Source organism: Triticum urartu, chromosome 6 (assembly GCF_003073215.2).
Source record: "Triticum urartu cultivar G1812 chromosome 6, Tu2.1, whole genome shotgun sequence".
NCBI classification, from domain to species: domain Eukaryota; kingdom Viridiplantae; phylum Streptophyta; class Magnoliopsida; order Poales; family Poaceae; genus Triticum; species Triticum urartu.
The window spans coordinates 110,440,535-110,460,128 of NC_053027.1; the positions used below are offsets into that span (position 1 = coordinate 110,440,535).

The window sequence follows — 19,594 nt, forward strand, 5'->3', positions numbered from 1 at the left end:
ATACTACCATGATACTTACACAAAAGTAACTGAGGTTACGTCTTCAACAACCTTTTTTCCTTTGTTCAAAGTTATCACGATGTTTGTACGCAAGTTATCAGGTCTGTTGTGCGTATATTATACCATGGTATTTATACAGAAGTTATAGCGGGTGAGTCTTCAACATTTTTTTTCCAGGTAAAAATTATCGTGGTTTGTGCCTAAGCTACCAGGTAAGCTATGTGCATATTACCATGTTATTTTATCCAGAAGTTGCCAGTGTATGTTTTTGACAATTTTTCCCAAGTCAAAGTTATCGCGTTGTATGTGTCTAAGTTATCTGATCTGTTGTGCGTATATTGCCATGCTATTTATATTGAAGTCACCAAGTTGTGTATTTAACAACTTTTTTCACTGGGCAAAAAGTTATCATGATGTTTGTACCTAAATTATTCGCTAGACAGTGCATATATAACCATACTAACAGAGTAGATGAGTCATCGAGACTAGAAAAGAAAAAAAGAAAATAGAAAATGGTAAGAAAAAATCGGTGTAGAAAAAGGAAAAGAAAGAAGGTTTACTTTTCAATTAGCGTTACATACATGTACAAAACATTACCTAGCCTATTTGTAAACACGAGCTCAGTCTAGGCCATGTGGTTACCTACCACAGTTTTTTATTTTTGAGGAAGGTTACCTACCACAGTTATCTTATTTTGTCGACTAAACAAACTACACTACATTAACTAGCAATCATAGACCAAATGTCCAGGACTGAAAATGCAACCAAGGGCTGGTCCATGCACTCTAACGGCAGCACACCGCAACGTTGCAACACGTCTCAACGGGCACACCTCCGACCGCAGCACCTCCAACGGCGGCTTGCGGCAACGCGTCTCAACGGCGACCAATACAACAGCCGGCGTGACAACCTCCTCGCTCACAAACGCCCTGATTTTGTCGACGTACTTTTTAGCAATGTACCTGGCAGTAAATGTTGTAACTTGCCACTTCTTCTCGCAATTGTGCTCACCATTGAATGTCTTCACCATGATTGCATTTGTCCTATTGTCCCAAGATGCATGCAGGTACCAAGGGCATCCCTTCTCACACTTTGCACCAAGCCTCCCTCTATCGTTCTTTGGAAATGTAATATTCACCCTTTCCTTGCAAGTGTACTCTCTAATAGCCTTCCTCAAGAGCTCAACTGATGAGAACAACTGCCCAACATGGAACTTGGGGTCATGCATGTCTGATGGTGTGAAAGACTTGAAATTGAATTTTATCTCATCTTCATCTAAATCCGGAGCATCCAATGTATCATCTTCAGAGTTGCACTCTTCAATCACTTTCTTCCCTTTCTTGTCTTGCAAAGGGTGCAACTGCTCCTGTGCCAAATCATCATCCCCATCCTCTAAGTCGTAGTCACTGTCAACAATTTCTGGTATGTAATCACTGTCTGAATCACTATCACTATATTCTTCTGGCTCATCTTCTAACTTCTGTCCTCTAGGTCTCAACCTGACATGCACTTGTTCATTGCTCTGAATTTCATTGCTTTCCTCAACAACACTAGAAGATACCATGCTCTGATCTGCATTAATTAGCTTCTTGTTGGGACTGAAAACAACAGGCAAATGACATATTGGATTAGCCGTAACATCACCCCATGCTGATCCACCTCCTGAAATGTGGCCATCCAAATGATCAAGGTAAATCATATGAAATCTATGCTCTTCATTGACCTGTAGATACATCAGATCTATGTCTGCATCATTGGACAAATGCCTTGCACCATCTTCATTAAGTTGATAGCCAGGGGGCAACCAATACATATCAATTCTGCCTTCCTTCTCATAACCAATGTCCTCGATTAAAGCTTCAAACATTTTATAGTACGCAAACTCTAAGTGACAGTAGTCATAGCAGAATTTTTTTGCCATCCAAGTAGGACCTATTCTGCCCACTTCTAGAGAAAAATCCTCCATGGATGATCTCCACAGTGAAGAAATCACTATGAGCCGCTGCAAAACAGAGCACACAGAAAAAATTCAGACTTTTAGCTGGACAGAACCCAAACCCTAGCATAATGCGACCCTAATTCCGTCAAATCAATGTATCACAATGACATAATTCGTCCCAAATGTCCAAATCCAACTAGTAGTACAACAATTTGACCAAAATTGAAGTTTAATGTGACGGCACGTACTGTACGTCGGCGGGCCCCTTCATCACTGCCTCAAACCACCGTCCGGGGTCGCTGGTTCATCCCACTCCCGTCCACCACCAGCTGCACTACGATCGGAACGCTGCCGGGTCCCCGATCATCCGCCGCCACCGCTGGGGTTTCTGCTGAGGTCGGGCTGGGGTTTCTGTTCGTGGAGAATGAAAGGGATGAAGGGCACATACTAAGACTATCCACAGTGGGAGTAACATAAGTGATAACATCACACTTATCTAGGCAAAGATAGGAGATGTGGCATGTAATTAATAAAGAAAGAGAGTCATGTGGTAACATAGCTAGTTACTGTAACATCACACATATTAAAAAAAGATGAGTCTACAACACAATAAATAAAGTCATGCATGACACAACATATATGTTACTACCCACTATAACATATGCATGTTACTACTTTAAATTACTCCCCGTTGTTACTAATCTAATACCAAGTCTTTTCGATGGGGCCGAATACAAAGTTACCAGTCGTTTGACTCAGTCCGTGCTCACGTGGCAGTGGATGCATACTGGGTACGTAAGTGAGGCGTATAGCCAGGACCAATGCCACAATCTCCAGGACCGTATAGACACTGTATTTACATGTACGAGGACTGTATTGAAGCACTTTATGATTATGAGGACTATGTTAGACATCGCCTGCAAGTACCAGGACTAAACATGCAATTGTCTCGTTATCTACCATGAGGTGCGGGAGAAGCGGATCGAGAGATGGGCACCAGAAAAGAAAAACCCAGAGATGGACAGCCCGAGTAAAAAAGGGCATGGCCCACGACCTCACATCATCACGTCACGTCATCCGTGGACTAAACCGCCAACACGCGCACCATGCGATCTCAAAATGAACGGCATCCCCTACGTTCGGGTCTGTTGCGAGTTTCCGATCGTTCGGAAGATACATTTATTGTTCAGCAGTGGCGGAGCTATGTGTGCTTCTGGGGTGCTGTGGCCCCCCCAGCCTAAGCAAAAAGTGTGAAGGAATTTTTTTAGAGGGTTTAGATGAGTATAAATTTAGTATTTGGCCCCCTCAGGTATGCCAGTTTTACCATTTGCCCCCCCTAGACTTTCTTCCTAGCTCCGCCAGTGTTGTTCAGTGAAACAATTATGATGATTTGTCCCCAGACCTAGTTCCCACTTGGTACTACTAAATACATGAACATGACTAATCTATCCTATGCCTGCAGACGGAAGGGACTGGAATGCGGATATGAGAGTTCCAACATTCATCCAACTGTCTGTAACTTCAGTTCCTCATCCGATGTGTGCTGTCACCGGTGACTTGTAAGTTGTTACCCTGCCACCTTCCTATCTCACTGAAAGAAAGGCAACATGGAGGACAGATGAGATTCAAGTTTCGAAAACAAAATAAAACCAAATGCGAAGTAAAACAGTAATCATGCTAGAATGTTCCGGTAAAACAGTAAACAAGTTCAAGTGACTGATGAGGGAACATCATTTTTTTAAAGACGGATTGGATTTGACAAGAGACTACACAAACTACCTTTACTGGAAGGAAACCGGTAGGTTTCGGACACTTGAAAAATTGAGATCAATAGTAAATAGCTTCTACACCACAATAATCACCTCATCTGTGAGGAGAATGCTGTCCAGAACAGCAAATCCTGCAGCAACTCCGCCTTCGTTTGATGAAGAAACTTTGGTGCGCATCAAGTAACCACATTGGTTATTAATGACTACCTTATCTTTGTTCCTGCAGTTAGCCAATGAAAATTGTATGATTTACTCAGAAAAATAAAATGGAAGGTACATATGCAAAGCAAAAGAATTTAGAGCCACCAAAGGATTAACTACCGCAGGTAGGATCCGAATATTCCAAGCTCAGAGATTGAAAGTTCCTCAAAGCAGACACCGCCCTGGACAAGCTGAGTAAGAGAAGCTCTTGGAAAAATCCGCTGCATCAAAATGTAGGCCGCAAGCGCCTCTCCCTGTTCGTTCTTTAGTCTGATCAGTGTTTCTCGCAAATCATGACCATACAAGTTGTTCCCTGGAGAGAGATATCAGGATCAAAACAATTTGTGGGGAACTTTTGTGGAAAGGGTTCTATTAAGTGCCAAAGAAATTACCTCCACCTTCTCGTTGAGGTTTCAGGACAAACAAGTCAGGTTTTTCTATTGCTGATTTCACTATTTCTTCATTGTCCAAGCTCCATAACCCTGCGAAGCATTTACGTAGCTTGGCAATGTCTTCCTCGTTGTCAAGGAACCTACGTATAAATAAGATCAAATAGTGATTAGGAATATGCTTCTGAAAGTTAGAACTGTAGGGGAGTTTAATATGACATACTACCACCGAGTCTTATGACTATATCTGTAATGCAATATGCACATCATAGGAATAATAAAAATACATATAAACGCCCATCTGTAGCGGACAAAACTTTCATCACCTTTCAAGAACACTAGGTTTTGCTAGCTCTTGCTGGATCTTTTTGGTTCCGACTAAATGGTAGGATATTGAAGGGCACTTAATAGCAGATGATTGTTCAATCAAAAGCCTTGCACTCCATTCCTGAAATCAATATAAGAAGAACGTGCCAAGGTGAAAACTTGCACCAACATATAAGAAGAACATCAGCTTTACAAAACCTACAATGAAATACACAAACAAAAGAAGTTTCCTTAAACAAACATATGATTATGAATGAAATGTTCCTCATTGAAACTTTATCTTCAATCAATTTATGAGATAGGAATTAGCTTCAACTGTGAAAGGGTGTTTGCTAAACAAATGTAGTACTAGCACATACCACTTCTGAAGGGTAATCAGTCGGTGCATACCCAGCTCTGAAATACACAACAGCAACAGGTCGTCCATCTCTGCATTTTTGGCAAATTTAAATTTAAGTGATAATAGCAAAAGGTAGGTCTCTCTTCATGTCATACAAGATACATACACCACAAGTGTTCCATCCGGAAGCACTAGTCCTTCGGCCTCCACCTGTGCCAAAGTTTTCCTAATGGTCATCACACCATGCGTTATAGACAGTTAAGAAAAGTCTCATCTTGATGCAGTTTATTGTGGTATCAATCAGATGACTTGTTGATAATTAAAGTGAACAAGCAATTCAACAGCACAATAGGAAGTTTGTATTGTTTACGTGAACTATAATTCATGAGAAACTAAACAAGCGTCAATAGATTAGAAAACTGTATGAGCAAAAACGTTAACTTGAAAGGATATTTTGATGTTTTGTCGTTTCAGAGGTTTGCAACAAAAAGGAAGAGATAGTACATAACAAAAGGATATGATTCTTTCAAATGATTGATGAGCCAGTACTGGTCGTACATATTTCTTTCTTCAGCTTGAACAATCATCATAACTACAGCGCTGGGCAACCAAGAGGGGAAAAACATGTCAGGTCATGTTTGCCTTTCCAAATGTTCTCAATAAAATAAACACAAACTATGTAGGTAAACTGTAGACCTTCCATTATTATACTCAACCCATGCTTTGCCCAATGCTTCAGCAAATTGAATGGCTGCCCAGTTCCGAGGAATCCTTTCAGAATCAAGACCTAAGACTTCACCATATTGATTAAGTAAGGTCCTGTACTTTACAAGATAATAGCACTTATCAGGTATTTAGGTTTACTCTTGGAGATCAAAATGAGGAAACCTTTCGGCCATTTCAAGATAAGATGAATACTGGTACTGATTGAGAATGTCATCGTGCCTGATTTCCCACTCACTGATATAAACATATAGTTAACTCATGCATCAGACATGTTTAAAGAGACCCAGTTTATACCACATACCACATAGATAAAATTGGGGCTTCCAAAATGTTGAATAGGATACTTCTCACGTTCTTGTAGGTACGGGGAAAATATCTGGTGCACCGGAGCTTGTGGTGCTACCGGTGCACCCAACTCACATTGTGCTTTTAAAATATTCAAAAAATTCTGAAAAAATTTAGCACACTCACACAACATCAATGTAGGTTGTCACAAAATTTTAAGTTAAAATTTGAAACATAACTCGAAAAACAAAAATGACAAAATCAACATTAAATAGTACATAACATAACTTGGCCTTTAGATTTGGCCCATTATCACACTGATGTCTAATTTGTCATTTTTGTATCTGAAAAAATATCTAAAATTTTTATACGAAATTTTGTGACATCATACATTGATATTGCATTAACATGCTAGAATTTTTTCAGATTTAAAAAAATATTCTATTGCATCCAGTGCACCGGTAGCACCACAAGTACGGGTGCACCAGATACATTCCCGTTAGGTACATAGCTATGTTAAGCAAGCCAATTGACTTGAGTTTTACTATTTACAGCATTCACCTTGTGCTCCAATATTCTAAAGGGATAACATAATGGTCAACAAGAATGCTATCTACAGTTGGATTCAGAAACATGTGAGCATGCAATATGTTCAATGAGACATCTCATCTTATGTTTCTAAGGGACTACCAAACAGGGACAAAACACAAAATGATTCCGTCAAAGGAGTGCAAGTCTGCAGGATATCACGAAAAAGTTCACCTGTGAAGTTCGCTCACAAGAGAGCCTAGACCAGGAAATGATGTTGAGATGGTGTTGAGCTCAATTTGAAGAAGAGAATTTGTTTCAGAATCAAGCATGTAGTCAGATCGATGCAACCCTAAGCGGATATCCTGATGGTTCATTAAGCACTTGTCAGTACCTTACTAACAGGACTGACAAACATATTGTTAAGAAGCACCACTTAAAAGATGCTTTCTCTGAATTCTGAATAAGAAATTACCAACACACGCAGTTAATTACCTCCTTCTTGTTTACTGCCATCATCTTTGCATGAATTTCTAACAACCTGGCAGTGAAATCGTCAACCTGCTTTGTTCTGAAAAAAAAACGCTATTGATTTGGAAGTTCCTTGCCATCTGAAAACAAAATAAATACCTAACTGGCATTTATTTATTTAAAGTAATAATAAAAATGGACTGGTCATGTCAATGATCAGGCTAACAGACAACAAACTGTTCCAAAAGCTTAAGGTCTCAAGGCAGCAGCCTTCTTATGATATGGACCAGTCAAAACTCTAATCCACTTCATGAAAGTTTAAAACGAAGTTCTAGATCCACACACCAACATACAAAAAAAAAGTCAAATGGAATTTGGAGCTTGCCTAGACAAAGAACCTTGCAAGAACTTCCCATCCAAGCTCACACGATCCACAAGCTCATTGAAAATAGGAGCCAGTTCACATGCTTGCTTCCAAAAAGATGCTGGAAAACGTGTTGGAAGTAGCGAAAATGGAGCATGAACCAAACCAACACCTGGGACTGTTCCAGATCTCTGCAAGGGGTTGATACTATGTTAGCTGCTAATTCCACAAAGATGCTGGTTTACAACTAGAGTTATTTCTCAATTCAAATAGCACTTGAGCAAAGCTAGGCGATGCATGAACGAAGATACCGGCACGTCTTGTGGCATTTGAGCGTGAACAGAATAAGAGCATGTCTCAGTGTTGGGCTTGTCACATAAAAAGGGCTTGCCACAAAAAGGGAGAGGACACAACCAAACGTGATGTTCTGTTCATGACGATCAATTGACTCCAACACGAATTTTCGCGCTTTATATCCCAATATTTCACACAGAGGGTCTTCGGCAGCAACACCTAGTGTCCAATTAATTCAACTTCTGTGATTTAATTTATACTCCACTTTCTCATACAAAGGATCTTCAGACAGAAACACCTAACATCATGGTGATCCTTGGTTGTTTTTCGCTTTCCACATTTCCCTGCCTAATTCTTGGCTCTGCCCCTGATTTTTGTACGCACTTGTTCCATATCGAGGGCAAGTCCTACTGGCCAAACAATGCAAACTTGTTGAAAATGGAGCAGGGGCAGCCCCAAACAAAGGACAGACATTCTAGGAGACTTGCGTATTTGTTCATTCTACGGAGATGTGCAGGTTGAATGAAAAGACTCTAAAAAGTACTAGTTCTTCTATCACGGAATTTATGGTCAAGTATGCGGAGATACGCGTTGCATTCTCAAACCCTGGACTCCTGAAATGAGTCAAAAGAGGCAGCAAACTTTGGGGCGGGGAAGGAACTAGCGGGTGAGAAGCCGGACGTACCGGGTTGCCGCGGTCGCCGACGACGAGTCCGTGCATGGCGCACCACATGGCCGCCGCCTCCACCATCTCCGCCTGCACCGCCGAAGCCTTCCTACCCGCCGCCGGCGCCACGCTCGAGGGCGCCTCGGCTCCCATTGCCCTCAGGGAACCGACGCGTCTGCGGTAAGGGGACGCGCACGAGTCGGCTGCGGCGAGGTGCGCCCGGGGCGGCGGGGCGGGGAGGCGGCGGGCGCAGTGGTGATGGGAGGAGGAGACGCAAGAGGACATGGCGGACCAAAGTTCGGGAGTTGCGGTGGAAGTTTCTGCAATTTGTTCGGATTTGTGTCGTGCTTGGCGTCGTGGTCAGACTTTGGAGCCTCGCGAGCCGTGAGCCGTCACGGTGCTTCCTACTCTCTGCGTCGCACGATCTTTTTTTTTGCGGGGTAAGCGGCGCACGATCTTTATTCCGAAGCTACGCCAACTCCACCGCACGACCTCAAACGGACGTCTGGTTTGACCGGATATTGTTTCTTTGGGGCGGCAATGGATTTACCCATGTTCGTCTCTATCCGTTGGGTCGTGGATGCACACAACGCGCGACCGCACCCGAAATCATGTCTATGTTGGACGTGATAAAAAAACAGAAAACTAAAATAAAATGACTTAAAAAATAAATAAACGCAGTTAAAAAACTTAAAACATAATTTAAAAGGTCATGGCCACAAAATGGCCTAATTTCACGGTTCACTTAACGGCCCGGTAGCATAATTAACATAAAAACGAAAAAAACGCCGTCGGTGCGCTCCTTGCCGCGCCCGTCGATGCCATGGCCGTCGCCGTCTTCAGTGGCCGCCGGTGTCGTCGTCGTCGCTGACGAGGCCGACGTAGTCCGGCGGCGTCCAGAGGTGGGCCGGCAGTTCATGGTGCACGGGGAAGGCGGGCTGGAAGGTGGCAGGTGCCTGCACCACCTCCTCCCGTGGCGAGGCGTCCCGCTCCGATGACCGCGGCAGCGTGGGGCACCAGTTCACGCCCCTCACGGCGGCCGCCATTTGCTCTGCCGTGCACGCCCAGCTCCACCCCTGGCCCACCAGGCCCGGGTGGAACGCGGCCACCGGCGGATCCTCCATCACCTCCTCCTTCACCACCATCTCCAGCTCGAGGATGGCGACGTCGCCGCCCGCGGAGAAGGCCGTCATCTTCTCGAGGCTCTCCCATTGGCACTCGTCGTGCGTGTGCATGGAGTCCTTCATGACACGCGTCATGAGACGGGCCTCCTCCTTCGATGTCATGCGAGGAGGTGGTGATGGCAATGGAGATGGCGGCGGCGTGGGCGTGAGGCCGCGCACCCGCGTACGCCCGCGCGCCTGGGGAGCAGCCGCTCGGTGCTCACGTGGCCAACGCGGCCCCGTCGACGTGCCGGCGAAGAAGGACTCCCGCCGCATGCCGTGCTCATCCCGGAACCAAGTGTCCCACAGGGGCGAGTCAGGGGCGTACCTCTCGTCGTAGTAGAGGTCGTCCGGAAGGAGGCGGCGGCGACGCTTGATCTCCTGGCGGCGCGCACAGCCGCTCAGCGGGACCGGCGGTATCAGCACGCGGTCGGCCGACAAGTGCCAGTTATTGGGGAGGTGGACGTCGCTCCAGGGTAGCGGCGTCCTCGTCTCCCAATAGCGGCGGCATACGACCGTCTCGATGTAGTGCTGGTCGCGCTCGCCGGCGGCCGTGGGCGCGATGGAGAACGCGGGCAGCACGGGGGCCCGACGCGGTGGTGATGCAGGCTCCTTCTTCTTCACAGAGCCACGGCGACGCCCCGACGAGGAGCCAGCCTCGCGGTCGTGCTTCCCCTTCCGGCCGTAGTTCCATAGGCCCATGGCTGCGAGGTGGCCGGCCGGCGAGTTCGAGGCGAGGCTAGGGTTTGGGGTTGTTGGGTTTGGATGAGGCCGCAGGATGGAGTGGGGCAGTGTGGATGACGACCGGTCCATGGGTTCCCATTTAAGAAGGACCGCGACCGTTCGTCTGGGCGGATGACAGGCGGGGCCGCCCGCGCGTGCGCATTGATGTGGGCGGGTGGGAGGTAGGTGGCCGCCTGCCACGCGGCCCCGACGCGGACGAGGCGCGCGTCCGTTTGGTGTCCGCCGCGACCCAAACCCGGCGCATGTTTGCGCTCGAAATGGGTCGGCCCGGACACAAAACGGACCAGATGGGTGCTACCTCTTGAGCACTTGCGTTGGTTTTCCCTTGAAGAGGAAAGGGTGATGCAGCAGAGTATCGTAAGTATTTTCCTCAGTTTTTAAGAACCAAGGTATCAATCCAATAGGAGGCCACGCACGAGTCCCTCGCACCTACACAAACAAATAAATCCTCGCAACCAACACGATAAGGGGTTGTCAATCCCTACACGGTCACTTACGAGAGTGAGATCTAATAGATATGATAAGATGATATTTTTGGTATTTTGTATGATAAAGAGAAATAAAAGATGCAAAGTAAAATAAAAGGCAAAGGAAATAACTAAGTATTGGAAGATTACTATGATGAAAGATAGACCCGGGGCCATAGGTTTCACTAGTGACTTCTCTCAAGAGCATACGTATTCACGGTGGGTAAACAAATTACTATTGAGAAATTGACAGAATTGAGCATAGTTATGAAAATATCTAGGTATGATCATGTATATAGGTAAATCTGAGAACGGTTTTGAAAAAACCGGGTAAATGGTTTGGTTTTTATTCAGGTTTCGATCAGTTCAGGTTTTTTTGGACTGAGTTTTTTCTTAGTTTAGTTTAGTTTGGGTCCACAGAAAAACCAAATTGGGTATAGTTGGTTATGGGTTTAAAAAGTTTGGTCTAATATGGGTGCAAACTATAGGTCTGAACCGGTTCTCGGCCCGGAGTAAGCCCAGTAGAGCCCCACCTCCATCTCCGTCTTGTTCCCGGCTCCCGCACTACGAGCTAGGTCGCAGCACGCCGCCGCCGCAGCGCCGCTCCCCGACGCGGTCGTCGCCTGAGCCGGCACTCCCAGACGCGGCCGTCGCCCGCGAGATGGCCGGCGGGTAGGCCCGCGACCCTCCCATCCCCTTCATGAGCAGGGCTCTCCGCATCCGCGGCGGCTGCTCCTCTCCCTCGATCGGCGCCGCCGGCTGCTCCTCTATGTCGTCCTCGCGGGCAGAAACTTGCCAACTGCTCCTCTACCAGTCAGGGCCTCAGGCGTGGTCACGCCCACCCCGCCCTGTACTTGTCGCTGCCGACTGTGGCTCACCGACGTAGAGCGTCATTCCTGCAGCCACCGCCGCCACCCGCCAGAGCTGCTCCGTGTCCGCCCCTCCACGACCACGAGGCGGCGACTTCCGCGCTGCTCCGGTGAGCTGAAGTCCAACTCTTTTAATTATGTCTTTTTAGTGTAGATTCAGCACTCTTCTGTGCCAAGTCTGAAGCTGCATTATTTTTGAACATGAACATTCAGGCACTTTACTAGTTTTGTAGCCAGTGATTCTTCTTCTTCTTGTAAGCTACAAACGGTTGGGCTGGGGTGTCAAAAAAAATTATGCAGCAGCAGGTAGATTTAGTGTCGATTTAAGGTTTGAGATCATCTTATATTCAACATGAACATACCATTATGCTTCTCAATTCTGAAAAAGTTAAGATCTGATAGAGTGTCCTGCTGTGTGCAGAGTGTCTTCTGTATTGTCTCACTGTTCAACTGAAGTTGTATTGTTTCACTGTTCAACTGAAGTTGTATTGTTTCACTGTTCAACAGAAGTTGAAAACGGTTTTGTATTGGGTTTAAACCCATGGATATGTACTAGTTTTAAACTGGTTTGGGTGAAAAACATATTGGATTTGGGTTTGGTTGGGCTGAAAACAATATTAAATGGTTATGGTTCAAGTTTGGTTTAGAGGGATACACATACAGGTATGGTTTAGTTATGGTTGAGTTATGTAACCATTCTCAGATCTATATATATATGCATCACGTTCGATACAAGTAGACCGACTCATGCTTGCATCTACTACTATTACTCCACACATCGACCGCTATCCAGCATGCATCTAGAATATTAAGTTCATAAGAACAGAGTAACGCTTTAAGCAAGATGACATGATGTAGAGGGATAAACTCATGCAATATGTTATAAACCCCATCTTGTTATCCTCGATGGCAACAATATAATACGTGCCTTGCTGCCTCTATTGTCATTGGGAAGGGACGCCCCAAGATTGAACCCAAAACTAAGCACTTCTCCCATTGCAAGAAAGAACAATCTAGTAGGCCAAACATAACTGATAATTCTAAGAGACTTGCAAAGATAACCAATCATACATAAAAGAATTCATAGAAGATTCAAGTATTGTTCATAGATAAACTTGATCATAAACCCACAATTCATCGGTCTCAACAAACACACCGCAAAAGAAGATTACATCGAATAGATCTCCACAAGAGAGGGGGAGAACTTTGTATTGAGATTCAAAAAGAGAGAAGAAGCCATCTAGCTAATAATTATGGACCCGTAGGTCTAAGGTAAACTACTCACACTTCATCGGAGGGGCTATGGTGTTGATGTAGAAGCCTTCCGTGATCGATGCCCCCTCCGGCGGAGCTCCGGAACAGGCCCCAAGATGGGATCTCGTGAATACAGAAAGTTGCGGCGGTGGAATTAGGTTTTTGGCTCCGTATCTGGTAGTTTGGGGGTACATATGTATATATAGGAGGAAGGAGTACGTCGGTGGAGCAATAGGGGGGCCACGAGGGTGGAGGGTGCGCCTCGGGGGGGGGGGTAGGTGCGCCCCTACCTCGTGGCCTCCTGGTTGATGTCTTGACGTAGGGTCCAAGTCCTCTGGATCATATTCGTTCCGAAAATCACGTTCCCGAAGGTTTCATTCCGTTTGGACTCCATTTGATATTTTTTTTCTGTGAAACCCTAAAATAGGCAAAAAAACTGCAATTCTGGGCTGGGCCTCCGGTTAATAGGTTAGTCCCAAAAATAATATAAAAGTGTATAATTGATACGTCTCCATCGTATCTACTTTTCCAAACACTTTTGCCCTTGTTTTGGACTCTAACTTGTATGATTTGAATGGAACTAACCCGGACTGACGCTGTTTTCAGCAGAATTACCATGGTGTTGTTTTATGTGCAGAAAACAAATATTCTCGGAATGACCTGAAACTCCACGGAACATCTTAGAAAAAACAATAAAAAAATCCTCGCCAAAGATGAAGAACAGGGCGCCCACACCCTTCTCACGAGGGTGGGGGCGCTCCCCCTAGGGCGCGCCCCCCTACCTCGTGGGCCACCTGGAAACCCTCCGACACCAACTCCAACTCTATATATTTGCTTTCAGAGAGAAAAAATCAGAGAGAAGAATTCATCACGTTTTACGATACGGAGCCGCCGCCAAGCCCTAAAACCTCTCGGGAGGGCTGATCTGGAGTCCGTTCGGGGCTCCGGAGAGGGGGATTCGTCACCGTTGTCATCATCAACCATCCTCCATCACCAATTTCATGATGCTCACCGCCTTGCGTGAGTAATTCCATCGTAGGCTTGCTGGACGGTGATGGGTTGGATGAGATTTATCATGTAATCGAGTTAGTTTTGTTAGGGTTTGATCCCTAGTATCCATTATGTTCTGAGATTGATGTTGCTATGACTTTGCTATGCTTAATGCTTGTCACTAGGGCCCGTGTGCCATGATTTCAGATCTGAACCTATTGTGTTTTCATGAATATATGTGAGTTCTTGGTCCTATCTTGCAAGTCTATAGTCACCTACTATGTGTTATGATCCGGCAACCCCGAAGTGACAATAATCGGGACCACTCCCGGTGATGACCATAGTTTGAGGAGTTCATGTATTCACTATGTGCTAATGCTTTGTTCCGGTTCTCTATTAAAAGGAGGCCTTAATATCCTTTAGTTTCCAATAGGACTCCGCTGCCACGGGAGGGTAGGACAAAAGATGTCATGCAAGTTCTTTTCCATAAGCACGTATGACTATATACGGAATACATGCCTACATTACATTGATGAATTGGAGCTAGTTCTGTGTCACCCTATGTTATGACTGTTACATGATGAACTGCATCCGGCATAATTATCCATCACTGATCCAGTGCCTACGAGTTTTCCATATATTGGTTCTCGCTTATTTAATTTTCCGCTGCTATTGTTACAATCACTACAAAATACCAAAAACATTACTTTTGTTGTGTTTACTTTTGATGTTGCTACCACCACTATCATATTACTTTGCTACTAAACACTTTCCTGCAGATACTAAGTTTTCAGGTGTGGTTGAATTGACAACTCAGCTGCTAATACTTGAGAATATTCTTTGGCTCCCCTTGTGTCGAATCAACAAATTTGGGTTGAATACTCTACCCTCGAAAGCTGTTGCGATCCCCTATACTTGTGGGTTATCAAGACCTTTTTCTGGCGCCGTTGCCGGGGAGCATAGCTCTATTCTTTGAGTCACTCGGGATTTATATCTGCTGGACACTATGAAGAACTTGAGAGATCCAAAAACCAAGATCTATCCCTCAACTACGAGGGGAGGTAAGGAACTGGCATCTAGCTCTGCACTTGATTCACCTTTTGTTATGAGTAAGTTTGCGACACCTACATCTGCTTCTGCTATTCGTTCTGATATGTCGCATGTTATTGATGATGCCACTTCTACTATGCATGATACTTATGATGAAACTGCTTCTATGCCTGATACTACTGTGCCCCTTAGTGAATTTCTTGATGAACAAATTGCTAGGGCTAGAGAAAAAGAAATTATTGAATCTGAATACGATGATGATAGTGATGATGAAAATATGCCTGTTATTCCTGAGGGTTATCTTTTTGATATGGAATCTTCTGCCGCTATTTTTGCTTGCAAAGATAGATATGAGCTTAAGAGGTTATTAATTAAATGGAACAAAGAATCACTTAGAGATAGAATGAAACCCGATCCTGCTTTTGCTACTTCACCTATATGTGTTCCTGATAAAGATTATGAATTCTCTGTTGATCCTGATATAATTACTTTGGTTGAATCTGATCCGTTTTATGGCTATGAATCTGAAACTGTTGTGGCACATCTTACTAAGTTAAATGATATAGCTGCCCTGTTCACTAATGATGAGAGATCGTGTTGCCTTTATATACTCAAAATATTTCCGTTCTCATTAAAGGGTGATGCTAAGATATGGTTTAATTCTCTTGAACCTGGTTGTGTGCGTAGTCCCCAGGATATGATTTATTACTTCTCTGCTAAATATTTCCCTGCTCATAAGAAACAAGCTGCTTTGAGGGAAATATACAACTTTGTGCAAATTAAAGAAGAGAGTCTCCCATAAGCTTGGGGGAGGCTTCTCAAGTTACTTAATGCTTCGCCTGATCATCCTCTTAAGAAACCTGAAATACTTGATATCTTTTATAATGGACTAACCGATACTTCCAGAGATTACCTGGATAGTTGTGCTGGTTCTCTTTTCAGGGAAAGAACACCGGATGAAGCTGAAATCTTATTGAATAATATGTTGACAAATGAAAATAATTGGGCACCTCCTGAGCCAGCTCCTGGGCCATCTCCTGCTCCAATTACTAAGCCTATTCCTAAACCAACTCCGAAGAAGAGAGGTGTTCTATTTCTCAGTCCCGAAGATATGCAAGAGGCAAAGAAATCTATGAAAGAAAAAGGTATTAAAGCTGAAGACATTAAGAATTTACCTCCTATTGAAGAAATACATGGTCTTAATATACCGCCTGTTGAAGAAACATATGATCTTAATTATTTATTTACTGAAGAACCTCCTAATCCCGATATTCCGACACAGGTAGTAAAGGTAAATTCTCTCTATAGATATGATAAAGCTGAAATTCCTCCTACTAAAATTGCTAGTCAGTGCTTGGATGAGTTTGATAACTTTATGTATAAGCAAGACGACTTCAATGCTTATTTTGATAGAAAATTAAAAGAAAATGCTTATATGATTAGACGCTTGGGTGATTATATTGCTAATATTAAAGGTGAACTTAAACTTGTTAGCAAACATGCTTCTATGGTTACCACTCAAGTAGAACAAGTACTTAAGGCTCAAAAAGAAGTGCTTGATGAAATGAATAGTAAGAAAAATGATTATGCTGTTAGAGTGGCTACTAGAACTGGTAGAATGACTTAGGAACCTTTGTATTCTGAAGGCCACCCTAAGAGAATCGAGCAAGATTCTCAAAGAAATAATATTGATGTTCCTAGTTCTTCTAAAAAGAAGAAGAAGAAGAAAAATGATAGAACTGTGCAAACTTCTAGTGAACCTATTGCTGAACCACCTGATAATCCAAATGATATATCTATGTCTGATGCTGAAACACAATCTAGTAATGAACATGAACCTAGTAAAAATATTAATGATGATGTTCATGATGATGCTCAACCTAGTAACGATAATGATGTAGAAATTGAACCTGCTGTTGATCTTGATAACCCACAATCAAAGAATCAACGTTATGATAAAAGAGACTTTGTTGCTAGGAAACATGGTAAAGAAAGGGAACCTTGGGTCCAGAAACCCATGCCTTTTCCTCCGAAACCATCCAAGAAAAGGGATGACGAGGATTTTGAGCGCTTTGCTGAAATGATTAGGCCTATCTTTTTGCATATGAGACTAACTGATGTGCTCAAAACGAATCCTTATGCTAAATATATGAAGGATATCATTGCTAATAAAAGAAAGATACCGGAAGCTGAAATTTCCACCATGCTTGCTAATTATACTTTTAAGGGTGGAATACCAAAGAAACTTGGAGGTCCCGGAGTACCTACTATACCTTGCTCCATTAAAAAGAATTATATTAAAACTGCTTTATGTGATCTTGGAGCTGGTGTTAGTGTTATGCCTCTCTCTTTATATCGTAGACTTGACTTGAATAAGTTGACACCTACTGAAATATCTTTGCAAATGGCTGATAAATCAACTGCTATACCTGTCGGTATCTGTGAGGATGTGCCTGTTGTGGTTGCAAACGTTACTATTTTAACGGACTTTGTTATTCTTGATATTCCCGAGGATGATAGTATGTCTATTATTCTTGGAAGACCTTTTCTTAATACTGCAGGGGCTGTTATTGATTGCAACAAAGGCAATGTCACTTTTCATGTTAATGGTAATGAGCATACGGTACACTTTCCGAGGAAACAACCTCAAGTTCATAGTATCAACTCTATTGGAAAAATTCCATCGATTATATTTGGAGGTTTTGAATTTCCTCTTTCCTACTGTCAAGAAGAAATATGATATTCTTATTATTGGGGATGTGCATATCCCCATTGAGGTAACTTAGTGTTATTCGAAATTTCTCCGGTTTCATGATTATCGGAATGAGTTTGTTAACAAGACTTGAGCAACCTTGTTAGTGGATTCTTTTTGATGAGCATGAGATGGATGAAACTAGAAGCACAACCTTCTGTACCCCACTTTTACTTTCTGTTATTTATATTAAATAAAGTAAAAATAGTATTTTTTGTCTGTTTCCTGACTTATCTGTGCAATATAAAAATATCCCGAAAATAAAAGTCCTCAGAATGTCATGCCAATTTAATATAATTTTTTCGGGAATATTTGAGGATTTACTGTGCAAAAATTATCGTGGGAGGAGCTACCACCTGGCCACGAGGGTGGTGGGCGCCCCCCTATAGGGCGCACCCCCTGCCTCGTGGGCCCACGATGGCCCTCCTCCACTTATCCCAGCACCCATCTTCTTCCTCTATCTCACACAAACCCGAAAAACCAACTCAAGCACAAGTTCCAGCCACTTTTGCTGCGATTTTCGATCTCCTTGCTCAAAGCACCTCTCTTAAAACTGCTTGGGGAGATTGTTCCTTGGTATGTGACTCCTCCATTGGTCCAATTAGTTTTTGTTCTAGTGATTTATTCTTTGCAAATTTGTGCTGCATAGGTGACCATGTTCTTAAGCTTGCATGTCAAATTTATATGGTTCCAAGTAGTTCTAATGCTTGATATAGGCTCTAGGCACTTGTAGGAGTAGTTGCTATCAGTTTTATTGAGTTTGGTTTACTTTTATTTTGAAGTTACTAAAAATTTCAGAATTTTTCAGAGAAAAACAATATGTTTAGGAAGATGTTCCAAGGTGGTTTCTCTAAGAAGCAAGGACCCAGAATTGCTATGCGCGATGCTGACGAGGATCCACCAAGAGACGCTCCAGTACGGCCTTGCGAATGGCCGTCGGAAAATTTTATGGACCATGCGGGAATTAAAGAAGAATTCAAATCATATTTGCGCAATGCCGGTCTTGAGGATTTTGAGGCTAACAAATGCCCCCAGTATCATGATCTCACAAGTTCATTTGTGAGGAGGTTTAGTATTCATCTTTGCGTAATTCTCCTTCAGTCATGTTTGATCTTTATGACAAATCTTATACCATGGACCTAGAGGATTTCACTTCTGCTTGCAAACTTCTATCATGGGGCAGTATTAGGGATCCCCCTAAATCTGAATTTAGAAACTTTCTTGCTAGTATAATTGTGGGGGAATCCAGAGATATAACGCAGGCTACCATAGGGAGCATTCACTTTCCTGCTATACATTATTTTGCTCTTTTCATCAGTAGATGCATAAATGCTAAGGATGAAGCATGTCACATGTGTGTCCCTGATCTCAGCATTCTTAGGAGTGTTGTGTTAGGAGACCAATCTTATCATATGGGAGCCATTGTAGCTCGTAGGTTGCATCATAATAGATATAATGCAGATTTCTTTGGAGGAATTTATGCAACCTGCTTAGCTCATTTTCTTGAAATAGACATTCGTGAGGGTGATATGGAGTTGCCTCCTGCATATTTAGATTATAACTCTATGGCTTCACACCAGTTTGTCGAGAGGCCTGAATCACCTCTCTTATATTGCTTAATTTTTTATAAACGACGTGTTTTCCGTATTACTCTCCCTGCCCCTGCCTTCTTTGATTCACAGACAAAAGGAAGATATGTTATTATCATAGAGGAGGCAGAAGAGTACGAGAGGAGAGCGGAGGCAGCCCGACTCCACGCTGCAGCTCAGCAGGCGATAACCGCTGCACATCAGTATGATCCCAACTATCCTTCCTCATCACAGTACGACCCCAACAACTATTATTATGGATATCTTCCAGGCCAGCCGTGGCCATAGACCAACTTAGGCCAAAAGCCTAAGCTTGGGGGAGTACGTATTTCTCACCGACATTACATTTATGTTCACACACACTCATTGCTAGATGTCGGTGCTCATACTTTTTCACTGTAATATCCATGCTAGTT

General features: G+C 43.6%; 2 protein-coding genes across 3 annotated transcripts; both read right to left on the reverse strand.

The window, feature by feature from the left end:
* Positions 1–549: 549 nt before the first annotated feature.
* On the reverse strand, positions 550–3,048 carry LOC125516130. Its single transcript, XM_048681601.1, has 2 exons — positions 2,188–3,048; positions 550–2,002 (listed from the first exon to the last, which is right to left on the reverse strand). The coding sequence occupies exon 2, from the start codon at positions 1,964–1,966 to the stop codon at positions 725–727; it is 1,242 nt and encodes a 413-aa protein (XP_048537558.1). The 5' UTR covers positions 1,967–2,002; positions 2,188–3,048; the 3' UTR covers positions 550–724.
* A 142-nt stretch (positions 3,049–3,190) lies between these two features.
* On the reverse strand, positions 3,191–8,651 carry LOC125516129 (glutathione synthetase, chloroplastic-like). 2 transcript variants are annotated; one of them, XR_007287246.1, is made up of 13 exons: positions 8,319–8,651; positions 7,361–7,530; positions 7,000–7,075; positions 6,739–6,869; positions 5,662–5,784; positions 5,485–5,565; positions 5,132–5,212; positions 4,985–5,054; positions 4,625–4,746; positions 4,302–4,441; positions 4,030–4,222; positions 3,719–3,928; positions 3,191–3,530 (listed from the first exon to the last, which is right to left on the reverse strand). XR_007287246.1 is itself a non-coding variant. In XM_048681599.1 (13 exons), exons 1-13 carry the CDS (start codon positions 8,583–8,585, stop codon positions 3,528–3,530), a joined length of 1,584 nt encoding a protein of 527 aa, XP_048537556.1. In that variant the 5' UTR covers positions 8,586–8,650; the 3' UTR covers positions 3,191–3,527. The 2 variants fall into 2 exon arrangements, 1 of the variants encoding a protein (XP_048537556.1); XM_048681599.1 differs by having other exon boundaries at positions 3,802–3,928; positions 8,319–8,650.
* Positions 8,652–19,594: the final 10,943 nt, after the last annotated feature.